The sequence below is a fragment of the Vidua macroura genome, chromosome 14 (assembly GCF_024509145.1).
Source record: "Vidua macroura isolate BioBank_ID:100142 chromosome 14, ASM2450914v1, whole genome shotgun sequence".
In the NCBI taxonomy this organism is placed as follows: domain Eukaryota; kingdom Metazoa; phylum Chordata; class Aves; order Passeriformes; family Viduidae; genus Vidua; species Vidua macroura.
In genome coordinates, this window is record NC_071584.1 from 8,852,043 (window position 1) to 8,868,670 (window position 16,628).

The 16,628-nt window shown below is 49.8% G+C and overlaps 1 protein-coding gene across 1 annotated transcript; it reads left to right on the forward strand.

Annotated features, from left to right (window-relative positions):
* The first annotated feature begins 2,112 nt into the window (after positions 1-2,112).
* On the forward strand, positions 2,113-8,409 carry HMGB3 (high mobility group box 3). Its single transcript, XM_053990484.1, has 5 exons — positions 2,113-2,221; positions 4,951-5,107; positions 5,599-5,738; positions 6,240-6,414; positions 6,916-8,409. Exons 2-5 carry the CDS (start codon positions 4,958-4,960, stop codon positions 7,057-7,059), a joined length of 609 nt encoding a protein of 202 aa, XP_053846459.1. The 5' UTR covers positions 2,113-2,221; positions 4,951-4,957; the 3' UTR covers positions 7,060-8,409.
* The last annotated feature ends 8,219 nt before the right edge of the window (positions 8,410-16,628 follow it).

The window sequence follows — 16,628 nt, forward strand, 5'->3', positions numbered from 1 at the left end:
AGCTGCATAAGGAAGGGGGACTGCATGGACTGGAGGAGGTTGCAGTGAAGGGTTAGATTTGCTCAGCCAGCTTTCTGGGTGATTTTCTTGGTGCATGGCAGGAAAGGTCCCAGACACAGGGGCCAGGTGCAATGTGTGGAGCTGAGGGCACCATAGGAGAATTGCAGCAGTGGTGAGTAGAAGCTTTCCCTCTGGGGGTTATGTTCACCCATTTGCTACTCAGCCCTCCTCTGCTTTCAAAAGCACGGTGCAAGTGCTAGGATAAAACCTCCAAGCCAGCTGTCTCTCAGCTACCAAAATATCTCCTTTGCCCCTTGGCCAGCTGTCAAAATTTTCCTGGCCTTCCTAGAACAAGTGTCTTAGGGGATGTTTCCTTTGGCTCATGAGAACTCGGGGGGATGCTCTGGAGATGACTATGGGACAGCATGTTCAGTGCCATACCAGGTGTCTCTCCTAAGCCAGCTGCATCCCCTGAACAGCCTGTCCATCCCCTTAGTAATGCTCTCTGCTTGGTGTGCTCTTAAGGGTGAGATTGTGGTTTGAGGAAGAAAGCGATCCAGAATAAAAAATTGTGCAATTCAAGAGCCAAGAAAAAAGCTTTAATTATTCAACTAGTTTGGAACACTTGAAAGTATCCCTAAAAATAGGTGAAAGGGATGTTTGTCAGCTACAAAGAGATTATCCTGCAGTAGTATTGCTTGTCTTATTTTATGATGATGCTACAGAATACAGTCCCTCAGGTAACCTCATTAATGTTTATGAACGAACCCCTTGTTTTATACTTTTGGTTTGAGAAAGTAGAAATAGGGCAAGAGGCTAGTAAGACTGATTTTATCATATGTGCTTTGAAAAGCCCAAGGATGTGGCTGTAAGGTTTCTATAAGCATATAATGTGCACGGGCCAACAATTGGATTGGGTGCTTGCTAGAGACGTACCCTAAGGGAGAAATCCAGGCAGGACTTTGGCTAAAGTCCTGGGTGAAATTCTGCATGCTTCCCAGTGGATCTGTCAGCAGGAGGCTGGCACTCTTCTGTTCTCATCAGTCGTGTTGTTTTGATCTCTTCCGGCAAAGGCAACCTGTGACCATATGTTGTTATAGCCACAAGCGCTTCCACAGGGCGGTATCTGGTAAACCCTGCTGCCTGACAGCGCCTCAACCCAGGGTGGAGGCTTCTTTTCACTATCTGTTCCTTAAAGAGGGCAACTGTTTCTTCTGCCTATCATAACAGGGTGGCAGTTATGAACAACCCATAACAGTATGGGGTGGTTTCTGAGTCTTACCGCTCCATCCTTAAAAATAACAGCTCTTTTTTCCGAGCCAACCAACAATTGTGGTCAGCCACGAATACCAGTTTAACCATTTGGCAGCTGCCCTATAGGAAACAGCTCTTTCCAGAGAGCCAAAGGAGCCCTAGAGTCACACTGAGCTGGTTTCAGTCAGCAGTACCCACTTAACAGATTTCCTTGTATGCAAACAGCCTCTTTAATAACAAGCAAATCCTGGAAAGTTAATACCAAACAAACTGTAGAAGTGTGTAAGAACTAGTAATTCAAACGGATTCTTTATGGATGAACGAGTGGGTAAAGCTCTGTTCCTCCCCACACAAACACGCAGTTTCTTGCTCTGTAGTTCCTTCTCCACCCCTTGTGTGTTGGGACTGTCAGCAGAGTTTATTTTGGGCTCGGTTCCACTACGCGCAGTAGTAGCCGGCTTCCCAAACAGTGCACTGCAACTGGAACCGCCCCTTACGGTTTTAGGGCAGAAAGCAGCAATAACGGGCTATTGTCGGCCGGGGGGTCCCGCCCGCCCCTCCCGGAATGCTGCCGGGGCTGCCCCTCGTCCCGCGGCGCTGGCAGCGGGGCCGGCTCTGCGGCGGGGCCGGTGCCGCTCGGTGCCGCTCGGTGCCCGCTCCCGCGGGTCCCGCTCCGCCGCACGTGGCGGGGGCTCCGCGGGGCGCGCGCCCGCCGCGCTGCCCGGTCCCCCCGGCGGGCGCTCTTTTTGAATGAATGACCTCACCCGCGCCGGCCAACCGCCGCGCGGCCGCGCTTAATATTCATGAGGCGCCGCGCCAATGAGCGGGCGAGGAGGTTGTTTTAAACGGCAGAGCCCCGCAGCCAATCAGGCCGCTCTCGTAGGCAGCCAACGCGAGGCTGAGCCGCGCCGAGCCCCGCGTCGTGCCCTGCGCTCCGCTCCTGTCCACACTACCGCGAACAATACAGGTACGTGCAGCCCCGCCGCAACTTTTCGGGGGGCGGCTGCCCCCTCCCCGCTCTGCCCCCGCGCCTTCGTCCCTCTGTCCTGCCTGCCCCGGCATGCTTTTTTTTTTTTTTTTCCGCTTTTTTTTTTTTTTTTAAACGTTGCGTTCCGTTTCTTCCTTCCTCTGAGTTTTTGATTTTTTTTTTTTTTAATTAGAAAAAAATCAGGAAATTCACCCAAAACTTTGTTTCGCCCCTCTCGCGGGGATCGGCGGTGCCGGGGCAGATGCTGTGCGCAGCTGGCGGGGCGGTGGGCAGCGGGCGAGGCGCAGCGTTTGTCCCCCGTCGTCCTGCCCTGCCCCGCCGGGAGCTCCCCCCGCCGCCGAGGGACCACCTGCCCCCGGTGCAGCCCCGTAGCTCCGCGCTGGGCTCCCGTGCCGCCGAGAGTAATATGGCTGGTGCAGCAACTACACCGGGACTAACTCCTCTTCTCCCCCGCATGGGCAGGGATTTTTCTCTGCCGCCTCCTAATGTCGCACGGCAAAACGCGCGGCGCCCTCGGCTTTTATGTACCCCTTTCCCAGGGTGGGCTCGGTGGGGCTGGTGGCGGTGGGAAAGTTGTCGGCCGTGCGCAGTGCCGTGCCCGCTGTTTATTCTGCATTAATATGGCTGTCGCTTTAGCATCTGACAGGGATAAACCCTGCGCGCTGCGCCCGGCGGTCCCGGCCAAGCAGTTTTTTTCTCGCCGCCGCCACCTCCAAACTCCCCCGATCCCTTCGCTTCTGCCTCCGCCGCTCTTCCCCTGCCCGAGAACGTGTCTCTGGTGGGGCTGCGCCCGCGGCGGGGCCCCGCATCGCCTTTTCCTCGCGCCGCGCCGCCCGTGCTGTGGGCATTAATATGGCTGGCGCTGGAGAGCCCCGGCGAAGGGAAGAAAGACGTGTGAGCGGCACAGGGATGGGGAGGGGGATCGCGGCGAGGAAAATCTCCTTCCCGGTGCCCCGTCGGGGGCTCAAACCTTTCGCTTTCGCCCCGGCTCCTCTCCCCCCACCTTCCCGTGTCCTCGGACGGGCGCTGGGGGGCCGCCCCGGGGCTCCCCGCACTCTTTTTCTGGCAGCGCGGAGGAGCGTAGCGGCGGCGGTAATGGCTGCACGGGAGCCTTTGTTAGAGAGCGCTGCGCTAGGCAGGGGCCGGGGGGGGGGGGGCTCCCGCCCGCGCCCCGGCCCCGACGCCCCCGCCGCCCGCCGGGGGGCCAGCGGGGAGCCCCTTGGCGGCGGGGGCGGCGTTTTGGCGGGGCTGGCTGCCGGGGGCGGCGGGCGCGGGGGGCCGAGCGCGGCGGAGGGGGAACGCGGCTTTGTTCGGCGGCGCGGCGGCGGCGGCGCCGGGAGAAGCCATCTTAGCGAGCGGGGCCGGCCCTGGGCGCGGAGCGCGGCCGCCGCCGCTCCCGCTGCCGCTTGCCCCGGCCGCCCGGGGCCGGCCCGGCGCCCCGCGCCCCCGGCCGCCGCCCGGCCCCCCGGCGCCCCCCGCCCGCCGCCCCACCGCATTTCAGGGGCACTTTCTTTCATCAGGAGGCGTTTCACAAAATGGAAGATGAATTATTGGCGTCTGGCGGAGCCGCCGCTGCCCCCGCCGGCCCCGGCCCCGCCGCAGGTGCCCGCGCCGCGGAGCGCGGCCGCCGCTGTGACCTTGGGGGGGCGCAGATGCGGGAGGGGCGCGGAGCGGGACCGGGCTGGGCTGGAGCGGGACCGGGCTGGGCTGGACCGGACCGGCCGCCGCGGGCCGCTCGCCCCCAACTTCGGAGCGGGGCCGGCTCCGCGCCCCGACCCCCGGTACCGCGCGTTTTCCGCCCCCGCGGGGGCAGCGCTGTCCCGGCAGCGGCCGGACCGGGCAGGGCGGCTCACAGCCACTTTTGCTGCACTTGGCGGGTTAATGGGCGCAATTAAATATTAACGCTGTGCTAATAAAAATTAAATTTTCAAGGGACTTAGAAGCTGTAAATAGAAAATACTGTTCCGGGCTTATGAATTTTTTTTTTACTAAGCGGGGAAAATTTCATACGGAAGCAGGAAAATAAATGGAGCCCAAAAGTTAGCACCATGGTTTCGGTAACTTGCCGATTGCATCTTTGCACTGACCACTATGCCTCAAACATGTGTCACTTGGTGGAGCAAGAGCAAGCACAACTCGCCTCGCAGAGCTCCACGGGTCTTATTGTGGTTAAAGTCAGCCTGTATTTGTGCCCTTTTTATATATAAAAGGTTATTGCACTTTTTCGGGGCAACTAATTTGTCCTGCCTGCTTACCTGGGCAGTAGCTGCTAAGTCATAGACTCCAGCTCCTGAAGGGATAAGTCGCTGCCTGGCACTGTGCATGCCGCTCCAGCCCCAGTGTGGTAGCCAACTAAAACAGATACTTTATATTAGTTCATATATAACGCTTAATAGGCAGAAGTATGTATATTTAATAGTCTGTCTCCAGTCTTTGGACATGATGTAAATATATATTAATGTAACACTTAAATCCAATGACTGGTTTCTCTTGGCTTGTCTGCAACCCAAGTATCAAGGGAGAATAATTTAAGTCTCTGTATTGGGGATGGTAAGAGGTGTCGGGGGAAAGAAAGGGGTGTGTTTCTGATGGGACATCATGTCAGAAGAGGATGAGGGGGTGTATGTGTATATAAATATATGCCTACCATATGTGTGTGCATTCATCTATATATCATTCATTTGTTATTTTTTCCTCTGTCCCTACAGAGTCAAGATGGCTAAAGGTGATCCGAAGAAGCCCAAGGGCAAGATGTCTGCCTATGCCTTCTTTGTGCAGACATGCCGTGAGGAACATAAGAAAAAGAACCCAGAGGTTCCAGTCAACTTTGCAGAGTTTTCCAAGAAGTGCTCAGAGAGGTGGAAGGTACCTTAATTTGTGACTTCCTGAAGGGATAACCTCTTATAGTATCTGCTAGGATGATGCGTGTGTGTCTGAACATGAAGGGAGCCGGTGCTGTTTTGGTCTATGTGCTGTTCTTGGCAAGCTGACCTGGCCATTGGTCAGGTGCTGCTGAAGCCAGTAGCAATACTGAACGTTTTAGCCTTGTGTATCTGTGCATTTAGACACTTCTCCTGGAGTCTGGCATTTTTTGATTCCCAAGTAATGCCCTTCAGCAGCTACTTCTTTCCAAATGTGTGTCCAAAGGAGGACTCTGACTGTGCTTGTCTCATTTCTGTTGCTGAGTATATCTGTGGTGGCTGTGATTTCCCGTACAGGACAGTCCAGTTAGAAAACAAACAAATTCTGAAACTCTCGTATTGAGTTGATAAGTGTTGGCTTGTTTACATAAAGTTTGCCAGCTATTGAACAGTTGGGTAATCACAAGTTTGGTGTCTCATGTTTTGGTTTTTTAGACCATGTCAAGCAAGGAAAAGGCTAAATTTGATGAAATGGCAAAGGCTGATAAGGTACGATATGATAGAGAAATGAAGGACTATGGACCAGCTAAGGGTGGCAAGAAGAAGAAGGACCCCAATGCTCCAAAACGACCACCGTAAGTAACTTTGAGACATTAAATGCATAAGTGTTCTGGTTCATTTTCACACCCTGTATGTAACATGGGTTTCCAGGAAGGAGGTAGATGGGGGACACAGTGTTGGTGTAGCAGGACTGGTAGTGATACTGTCTCATAAACCTTCTAGGCAGCATGTGGGCCGCTGACACAAATTGTCAATACTTGGTACTCAAACTCCTAGTGATGGAAAACACAAGTGGCTGAGTCACAGTGAGACTTGCATATCTAAGATGGAATTGGGTGAGGGGATGCAAAATGCTTAATTAAAAAAGAGCATTGAGGGAAGGAGGCTGCAGATCTGGGCCTCAGTAAAATCAAAACATGTTTAAGCTTGTGTTTGAATTTGTAAATTAAAAAAAAGTTTCTACTCTTTGTGCTCATGCATGTGTCAGTGTTGTGGGGGAGGTAGGGATGGAGGAAGGGGTGCTCCCTGGGTGTGCTGCTGCAAATGCTGACTGTCCTCTGGTATTTCTTCCCGAGGTCTGGCTTCTTCCTCTTCTGTTCAGAGTTTCGTCCCAAGATCAAGTCCACAAACCCTGGCATATCTATTGGGGATGTAGCGAAGAAATTGGGCGAAATGTGGAACAACCTCAGTGATGGTGAAAAGCAGCCTTACAATAATAAGGCAGCTAAACTGAAGGAGAAGTACGAGAAGGTAAGGAGAGTTGTCACTCGTGCCTCCTCTGTACCAGCTCTTTTGTTGATGTGCTTTTGTAACATAGGCCCAGCTCAGTTGGCCCCAGCATAGTTAGAGCCAAGCTTTACTCAGGTTGGCGCAGAGCAGGATAGAGATCCACAGGCAGATTTCAGCAAGGAGGGAGAGCTTTGCCCAGTGATGTGCAGCAGGGGCTGCTCGTGTTGCTTCAAAAAGGGTCTGCTGTGCTGTTACTGGAGCTCTGTCCCACTATCAGGAAACTTTGAGAGGCTGGGTTCTCTTCTCCTCCTCAAAGAAATAGCCATGAATGCAGGGTTCCAGACCTCCATGACTCATGAGCATGCTGAGGTGTCTGCACAGCTGTGTGCTCCCGTGCTGGCTGTGTCCCCTTGGGAGTGCAGCCAGGGAAGGCCAGTCCCTTTACCTTAACGCCCGCTGCTGTACAAATGCTGTGTGTGTTTGCTGCTTAGAGCAAATTAAGACATCCCCTTGACTTTGCAGGATGTTGCAGACTACAAGTCTAAAGGAAAGTTTGATGGCGCAAAGGGAGCAGCAACCAAAGCTGCTCGGAAAAAGGTAGAGGAAGAAGACGAAGAGGAGGAGGAGGATGAAGAAGAGGAGGATGAAGATGATGATGATGAATAAAACTGTACAATACTTGTCTCCATGTGAATACCATAGAGTAGGGGAAACACCATAAATGAAGCACCTCTTATTTGAGATGGTGTCTCTTGCCCTTATTAGGCTTAATTAAAAAAAAAATTGGATTCCGATCGCGTTGTAGTTTCTAAAAGTGCTCTAGAAATTGTAACTGGTTTACATGAAGTGGCCATGGGTGTAGTGAGCACCCTGAAACTGTATCAAAGTTGTACATATTTCCAAACATTTTTAAAATGAAAAGGCGCTCTAGTGTTCTCCTAACTCTGTGCACTTTGCTGTTGGTGTAACAAAGCATTTAAAAATGTTTCAAGCATTTTTTTAATTTGTAAGGTGGTGTTACTATATGGTTATTGGCTAGAAAATCCTGGGTTATAAACTGTACATATCTATAGTTTGTAAAAACTAGACAGATTCTTGTGGTACATGCTTAGAGTGATGATGCCTTAGAGGAGCAGTGATTACTTGGAAAGGCTGTACGTTCCCCGAGGTGCCATGGCCCAAAGCATGCACTGTGAGGGTAGATCTATTTACACTACAGTGGGCGTCCATTTAGCTTAAAGTTGTCTTTCTGTATATAGTGAAATAGCATTCTGCTGCCATTCTTAGTTGTGGAAGGGGGTTCAGCTGGCATGAGAAGTGTATGGGTTTTTTTAGTTAAGTGCGGTAGTTTTTAAACTGAAACTGTAGACATCTCTTCATCGTCAACTAAGTGAAGAGCCAGTGCAGCAACTGAAGTTCAAAAACACTCTGTACTTAAACAAATTTGCAACGTTCTGTTTTTTTTGTATGTTTAGAATGCTGAAATGTTTTTGAAGCAAAATAAACAGTATTACATTTTTAAAACTGTTCTTGACAACACTCTAAATTTCTGGTTTAAGAGGATCTTAACAACAGCAAGAGGTTCATTTTGAAGTCTGTGGCATCCCTCAGGGCTGGTGACTTAGGAAACATTCTGACTCAAGGATTAAAAAAAAAAAAAAAAAAATTAAAAAAATGGTGGCCAGCCAAAACTGGCTGAATTGAAAGAGATGGCTGCTCCAGCTAATATGCAATCGTAACTGTTTATGGCTGAGTGGCATAAGATGCTATGCAAGTTTGAACTTTATTACTTGAACTTGGGAGCCTAAATGAACATTCATGACGTAATTGTTTGTTTGTGTGTGTATATAGCAGCATTCAGAGATGCAGAGAAAGGTAGGTGGCTAGGAATGAGGCTGACACCATGGAATAAGTATAAAAGCATAGTTTGGATTTTTTTCAGTTGTGTTGGGTAAATTTATAGCCCAAATGCATTGCTGTACATATTAAAATGTGCCTTTTTTGTCCTGTGTTAAACTGTTTCAGACTTGTGGTTTTTTCTAGCCTCTTGTTTCGTGGCAGGAGCCAGGCACCTATGTCTAACTCCCTGCTGAAGTAGGAGCGTGGCACAGGTACTTGGTCTCTGTCCTTTCTCTAATGACACAAGTTTCAGTAGGAACTGGGGGCTTTGAGGGTGGGGTGGGGGAGTGACAGGTCTCTTTCCCCCCTGGTCACCAGCTGGTTGTGTCGAAGTCTTGCCTTCTTTCCAAATCCAAGCTGGGGATGTTTTTGTGGCACTTGAAAGGTAATTGGGTCTCTAACTGGTGACTATCACCTTGTTTTTCCTTAGCATGGGAACAGCATGAGTTGGGAAAACTCTAGAACCCCACACTACCCCTGAATTCCTTCCCTGTGCTGGCTCTAGTGGTTGGTGCTTGCTTGGTGGAGAGTAGATGGGGAGGTGAGGGTACTTGCATTAGCAGCCTCAAAGCTGTGGGCTGTTGTGTCCAGCTGGTTTCAGAAGACACAGTAACTCGCAGGTGCGAACACTGGGCATGGGCTGCTGCCACCTCTGCTTTTGAGCCAAGTTTGAGATTAGTGGGGTCCAGGCTTACAGGCAGTAACATTAGAAAGTGGGTAAAACTACTTAGTTGCCTAATTGGGTAGCACTTCTGGCTTCCTCTGTCTTTTCAACAATGTGACAACTTCTCACCAACAACAGCTTGGCAAAACAGTCTGGTCTAGTGTTGAGGTGGGCTAAAACCTGAAAGCAAAATTTTCAGAATGGAGCAAGCTAGAAAACTTTCATGAAACATAGCAACACGTAGCAACTTTCGTTTTTAAGGCTAAGTGACCGTTGAATCACTCAGAAATACTTTCATAGTTGCTTAATTATGGTCATTTTTAGTATCCTTAATGCACAGAAAAGTGGTATTCGCCCTTATTTTATGGGCAGTTGCATTTTAAAAGCCTCAATAAACTGCATCTGGAAAAGAAATAGGTACTTCTGTATTTGCTACCCTTTCTTCATGTCTTCTAATGCAAGGGAGTAGGCAGCTGGATATCCCAGGCTGTGGAAATTAGATGGGGAAGTGGTGGAGCAGAAAAAAAAAAAAGTGATGGCATTAGTTCAGGAGCTCTAATGCTCTTTCTATTGTCTCATTGGCAAAATCTCCCCTTAGCCACATATGGGACTTGGTGTAGATCACTGTTGTGCAAATCGAGCTTGGCTGTGAATTAACTGCTAGTGAGCTGAGCCCCTATTGATAGTATCAGCAAAGGAGGACTAGAGCTGACACCTCTTTGTCTTCATTGTATTGGAAATCCATTTAAGTTGCAGAGCTTGATCAAGGTACCTTACAGTGCACTAACTATTGCTGCTCTGCACACACCTAAAATATGGCATTCCTTGGGGATGCTGTTCAATACAGCACTAGTGTGGGATTCCAGGGACTCACATTTGGATATTGCAGATGTAGTGGTGACGTTTCTTCCCTGAATACTCTGCTGTTGATAAATGCCATAGTGTGAATGCATATAAATAACACAAAATTCCCCCCCCCCCCCACTGTTTTGTGTTCTGATATGTCATCTCAAATACTGGGAACTGCTTGATTTCACCCAGCTCCATTATTTTCATAGAACACCCTTTAAATGCTCTTTTTTTGTCTCTGCTTTGAAATGCTTGTGGTGTTTCAGAGAAGACATTTCTGCTTTGTGCTGCAGCACAACTCTAACTTCTAGTTCAACTTTAGTCCCAAGCCAGGCAAAGTAAATATGTCTCTTAATAACTCCATGATATGTAGAGAAGAGTAAAGATAAAATAGATTGGGCAAAGGGAGGGGATGGATGAAGAGAGTTTCCTTGCATGAATTTGACAGAACTGACTGTGAGACTGCTTATGTTTCCAAAATGTGATGTGTTGATGCCCCTCTCCCTGCTGAAGTTGGGGTGAGGGACCAGGGCTCGGCTAAGAAAAAGGGATGGTGCTGGTTCTGCAGCTGTTAAAACCCACTTACTGCTGGGGGCAGGCAGAGGAAGGCTTGACTGTGTGGCATGGTCTCTCTGGATGCCAAAACGGGTGTCAGAGGTCTGAGAACTTTTGCTCAAGAGAAAGCATCTGATGGTGATGTGGGGCAGAGACAGCACTGACCCATGTCATGCAGGTCATTTCCCGTGGTTAGTGCTGTTTGGTTTGCACTCAGGATTGTCCAGACTCTTGAGAACACAGTTGCTACCAAAGTGCATCACATTGCTCTGGAATCAAACCCTCTGGGGCTGCTGAGCTGCTCTGTGAAGGGCAGAATCTGCCCCTGAAAAGAAGCCTGGGAGTCTTAGCATGACCCAGAGAGTCAGAGGCTACAGACCCACTGTTCTGTAGCCTATATATTCCAAAATTCAGTTGAGATATGGTAAATACTTGGTGTGAGCCAAATCTGAGCACTTAGATTGGGAGGAAGGGGCTGAATCAGGGGAGTCCCACCATGGGTGTGGCAGTCGCTCCTCACAAGCAGACACAAGGAAAACTACATTGCAGGATGTAGCAGCTTCCTACTGCTGTGTCAGGACCCTAACACATCTGTGGGGAAGGAGTGTATTAATTTTATATAATAAAATTAATTAAAAATCCTAGTACAAATGCATATCTCCCTAGGACAGAGAGAGCCTTCTTTGGGGATGGGACTGAGGATACAAACACAGTCAAAGCATCTCTCATACCTTCTCCCTTTGAACAGCTCTTTTTTAGGTAGTTTTACTCACTCCTAATAAACCCTGCAGGAGCAGCAGCAAGGTGCTGCAAGGTTCTCTTGGTCCTGGATCAGCAGGTGAATGGCTTTTTACTTCTAGCCTCCAGCACAGTCCTGGCAGCCACCTTGAGTTTGTTTTCCCTCTGATTGCTCAGGCTCTTGTTCCACAAGCAGAGGAATATCTCCCAAGTAAGCTGTCTCCTGCTGCAGATTTTGGGGAGCTTGGATGAGGAGATAGGATGTTCCCAGTGGGGTAAGAGCAGGATGCTGCATTTCTGGCAGTGCTTTCTGACAAGCCCCAGACTCCCCTCTATGAATGTTCACCCAAGCTCACTTTCCTCTAAAAGATAACGGGAGGAACTGTGACAAGTGGCATGTTTATTTCCTTCTAGGGCTACGGCTGCACCACATTTTAAGGTAATAAACTGAATTGCAAATCACAGCAGTGCTGCAAACAAAGTGTGCTGGGGACCCTGTTACCAAGCAGTTGCTCTCTAAATGTGTCAGCTTGCAGTGGGGAAGGGACTGAATAACCAGCATGCCTGACAGGGGGTTTTGTGCCCTATGAAGTGTCTTCATCCCCTTTTGCAGGCTGGGCTCTGGTGCGTGCCTGCCCCTGCTTGGGCAGCATTTGATAACCTGTGTTCAAAGCACTCTGCAAACATCTCATCCTTCCAGTAGATCTGATCTCTATGTGCTAAAGCAATATGTGAATGGGGGGGAATGTCTTCTTGCATGTGCTAATGCTCTTGATTGGAGTTGTCTGCTGCTAAGAGCTCTTCCCTGAGTGCCCTCCTGCACCTGGATCCCTAAATTAGGCAGGAGAAGCAGCACAGCCATACTGGAGCTGACAGCTCTGTATCCTGGGTGGTAACTCCTCCTCTTATTCCTGGATGTGGCACGGCCTCACAGAAACACCTGTGAAGTGGCTGAGCCAGGGCTTCATGGTAAGCTAGAGCAGGGGTGGCAGGTGACTTCCCCAGGAGTGGGGAGCCTGGACGTTGTGTGGAGGAGCAAACTGCTGTTCTGGTGGGGTTAAGACCCTTGGAGGCTGGGATGTGTAAAAGCAGACATTTGTTTTGTTGAGATGAAAATGCACGTACTGTGGTAAAGGGATGCCTGTCCTGTAACTGTGTCCCCTGACACAGCTGACTTCGTGTCTCTGGCTGAATTCAGAGACCAGGCAAACCACAGCTGGGAGCCCAGCCTTGATGTAGGGCTGGGGGTTTTGATGGTGTTTGTGGTTGACTTTTGAGCCTGTGAGTGCAGAGTGGTGCTGCTCTGCCTCCTTACCTGCCACCTCCTCTGGCTCAGTGCTCTCTGTGGGACACCTGGGGAGCCAAAATAGCCCTTCTGCACAAGTGTCACACACCACTGTAGCCAAACCTGTGTGAGGAGGGGGTCACGTAGGATGCTGTGAGTGACAGAGTTGCTTTTTCTTCCCAGCCCTTCCACTTGTAAAGCTCCCTCAGGTATTTAAAGTAAGAAAAATGCTCTTTTTAAAAATATTAATCAAACATGGTCTGGCTTTGTTGTTGTAAGAGCTTATAGCTTGTAAGTGTTTTTAACCGCTTCTTTGTGAAGCTTAAAATTTGCTTTATTTAGTTTAGAAAATTAATACCCATAGTAGGATGAAGTGATTTGAGGGATTGCTTGAGATAAATGCCTCTTTTCTGCTGCTAATGAGTGTGTGATTGCTCTTTTACTGTGTGTTACCTGGCTGTGCCAGCAGTAATACATGGCCCTAAAAAGAAGCTTGAGAAAGGTATAAACAGGGTCAATTTGGTCTCCCACTTTTTACAAAATATGTTGGTTGAGTTTTGTTCTCTTTAGACATTAGACTGGGGGTCTTCCTTGGGCTTGGCTTCTGCAGTTGTTTAAGGCATTACTACCTGTAGGTCCTGGCTAGGATTTCTGCCCAGTAGCAGGGAGAGCAGAAGGAAACATGCTGGGTCTCCTGTTGCTTTATTTGTTGCTTCATATATTAACTTAATTTTTGCAAGCTGCTGGGAGGTTTTTCAAGTCAAGCTCCAAGATCAAGATGTCAGTAAAACTCTTAAAGAGAGCCCTTTCTTCAAAGGACGTGTCTGAAAGTGGAATAGAACCTGACCAAACAGAATCATAGAATCTTTGAATTCCATAGGCAGGGGCACCTCCCCCTAGACAAGGCTAGCATTAGACTGTCTAATTGCTTACTGTCACTTGTGTTCCATTTGTTGGTGATTCCCACCTGAGCTGTCTAGCAAAAAAATCCACTAGACCACATATTTTGAACCTTGAGGGTGACTCCCAAAAGGCTTTCAGTGGTTTTGAACATAGAAGGACTTAGCCTTGTTCGTTTTCTACTCTTCCCGATGCATTGCTGCTAAGAGGGAACAAATGGGCCTGTCTCCTTTTAGCACTCTGCTTGGGGAGAATGTAAAGCTCAGCCCTTTGACTTTTCCATTACCCATGCTTAAAGGGGGCCTATGAAAAAGAGGGAGAGTGACATTTTACACCAGCAGATAGTGATAGGACAAGGAGGAAATTATTTTAAACTAAAGAGAGTAGGTTTCAATTAGAAGTTAGGAAGAAGTGGTGAGGCACTGGCACAGGTTGCCCATGAGAAGCTGTGGGTGCCCCACTGTCTCCTGTTCTCTGCCTAGCTCTCTCAGTCCAGCGCAGCTGCTGTGGTCAGCACATCTGACCCAAAGGCTTACTTGAGGCGGTGTGATTTGCATTTAAGTTTTGGGAGCAGCCTGGACTGTGTTTTCCCAGTAGTCAGGTGCTTTAGGGAAGACCTTCCACTGTCATGGGCTGTTGCTCTGTGCCAGCTCAGACACTCACTGTTGCCATTCCCCTAAGATTTCTGTGCTCACAAGATGAGGATGGAGGTGACGGGGATGCAGGAGCTGCTGCTGACTGGGACGTGCTCTCCCAGCCAACCCATGTGGGGAGAACAGTTGTGATGGAGGTGGGAAACAGGAGCAGGAGGCAGCTGAGGGATGCGGGTCCCCAGGTCTGGAGCAGACGGCATCCAGCCCACAGGGTCTCTGCCCGTGCCGGGCACCATATGGTGCTGTATTTCACAGCCGGCCTGAGCCACGAGCTTCAGCAGTGACTGTGGATGAAAGGCAAGGGCTGGGCTCAGAAATCTTTGCTGCTGTTTGTGCTCAGGTCTCTCGTGGAGGTGGTTATTGTCAATGTTAGGCTGTGCTGGGCACACCTTCTCGTGGCAGGGACACGAACAGGCTGCTAAGGGGGAGATAAGGCGTTAGTGAATGTGTAGGTGGGAAGCACTTTCATATACATTCTCATCCTGCCAAACACAAGGTTCCTGTCCATCAGAGGTGCTCTGCTAGGGTCTCTTTTCCCCCTTCCAGGCCATGCTTGCTTGGTGGGGCTGTGCCAGAGCAGGTGGCAGAACCCTGTATCAGGAGCGCTTCCCAGAGCAGAGCTGCAGATTCCTGTGATCCGGAGCAGGATTGCCTCAGGCCCCGTAGCCCCAGGGGAGCAAGAACCACTTTCTTGCCATGGGTGCTTGAGCAGCCCCCCAGGGAAGGTTCTGTGGGGGCAGCCCACCCTGACAAGGGCTCAGGGTGCCCATTGTGGGAAAGGGGATCCTGCCAGAGGAGCTGCTGGTTTGCTAGAAGCCTTCTCCTAAATATGGACATGATTATTTAAAATTTTTTATTTGCTAGTGCTGGAATCCTTTGCATTTTTCCCGTAATCCCAGAGAAAAATCAGCAGTGCCCTGTGTGCATGTGACATGGCTGCTCACAAACTCTCTTTGTGACTTTTTTCTTTCACAGGAGAGAAACACATTCAGGAAAAGCAGGGCCCTGACAACAGGAATCAAGTGTTTCTAAATATGGACATCCTTTTTTGGACTAAAAAGTCTTTTTGTACCATGCATATTTCCCCTGTTAATCATTTCCTTTTGTTCCTTGCAAACTTGGGTCCTCCGATGTTATAGAAGGAATTATAGCTGCTCTGTTTGTAAACTTTTAGTTATGATCCATGCACTGCCTTGTACATTGCGCTGATTTGCTGGGTTTTCTTTTTAATGTGGTTGGAAAGGCCAGCACTCTGGTTTACTCACCCTAGGCTTTCCCTTTTTTTTAAAAAACAGTCATATTTGGCCTAAGCCCATCTTGAAATATTGTGGATTTTACAGGCCATTGAGCTTTGCCTGGTCCTATTCACTGCTTTTGTGTTGCACTAATTGGCTTGATAAAGAAGGGCCTGGGCTCTGTGGAGTGCTTCTCCTCCAAGGTGAAATGTGAGATGGAGGGGGAAATATTCAGATGTTCACTAGCAGTTATGCTCGCTGGATAATCTGAATGCATCAGAAATGAGCTAGAGCTCAGACAAAGTAGGGGATTAGGAGTCTGAGATGGGCGAGCGGGTGGACATCTGGAAGCCTGCTGTTGAGCTCGTCTGCTGGGGTGGGTTGTGTCTTTGTAATGTGGGTTATAGGCGCCGAAAATGAGCAGCACGCTGGGATCACGGTGGTTCTCTGTGGATATATTCCAAAATAACAATCACTGTTGTTATTTGCAGAGGACCCCACCCTCCCCAGCAGAACTCCGTGCATTCAAGCTCCCCCTCTGACGCTGGAGGGACATGCTCTGGTCTGATGGCACTGTTTGCATGCCCCACCTCTGCCTGCTGCTCCGAGGTTTTGGGGGGAAACCTCATGCATCCCCGTGGCTGGTGATACACAGCAGATGCTCAGGCCCTTGCTTGCACAGTGCCCCCTGTGGTTTTGGGCAGGGGCAGCTCTGCAGAGCCCACCAGAAAAGCAGATGTATGGGGGAGGAGGAGAAAACCTAGCTTGGGGCTTCTGAACCCTCCCCATGTGCAGAGCCCAATTCTCCCAAAGCTGAGCCCATTGTTACAGTGCAGGGCTGCCTCTGCCACCAGCAGCATCTGCTCTGGAGCACTGTCTGCCCGGGGCCAGCTCCACTTGCTCCATCCCTCTTTCATTCCCAGCCCCTCACCCTCATCCCTGCAGGCCCAAGGTTCATGGCTTGGTCATCAGAGATGGATCAGGGTCTTCTTCATTTGATGATGAAGTAGGAGTTGAAAAATCCTTCTGCTTTTTTTAAAACAGTATTGGAGAAGGAATGGCAAATATGTTGTGAACAGAAATAACAGAACAGTGGTTTGGTTTGTTTTTTCCCAAAAAGTAATTTCTTTCCCAGCCTCTCCGCATGTGCTCCCGTTCTGCTCTTCTATCTCCAGCTCCTTGCTCATGTTTCCATCCTTTTCCTGCATACCCTGCCTTGGCAGCTTCAATTTTGGCCACAGCTGTGACGTACCCAAACGTGGCTGTTCACAGCTGGAGCCTCGCAGTGCTCCCAGCACACATCCACTGCTGCTGGAGCAGCATTGTGCCTGCCACAGGTGGGAAGCGTCACACTGCTCCAGCCGGCACGGAGAGGTTTCTTGTTCAGGGAGCAGCGTGATTCCCACCCTGCTCTGTTTCTGGCAATGCCACTGCTGCTGGACGTGATCTCCCAGGGA

Bases quoted from the DNA above. Each gene is read 5' to 3' on its own strand.
- HMGB3 (XM_053990484.1), top strand. From the start codon at position 4,958: ATGGCTAAAGGTGATCCGAAGAAGCCCAAGGGCAAGATGTCTGCCTAT. The intron at 5,108-5,598 runs GTACCTTAATTT...TTGGTTTTTTAG, and splicing joins AGTGCTCAGAGAGGTGGAAG to ACCATGTCAAGCAAGGAAAA. The intron at 5,739-6,239 runs GTAAGTAACTTT...TTTCTTCCCGAG, and splicing joins AATGCTCCAAAACGACCACC to GTCTGGCTTCTTCCTCTTCT.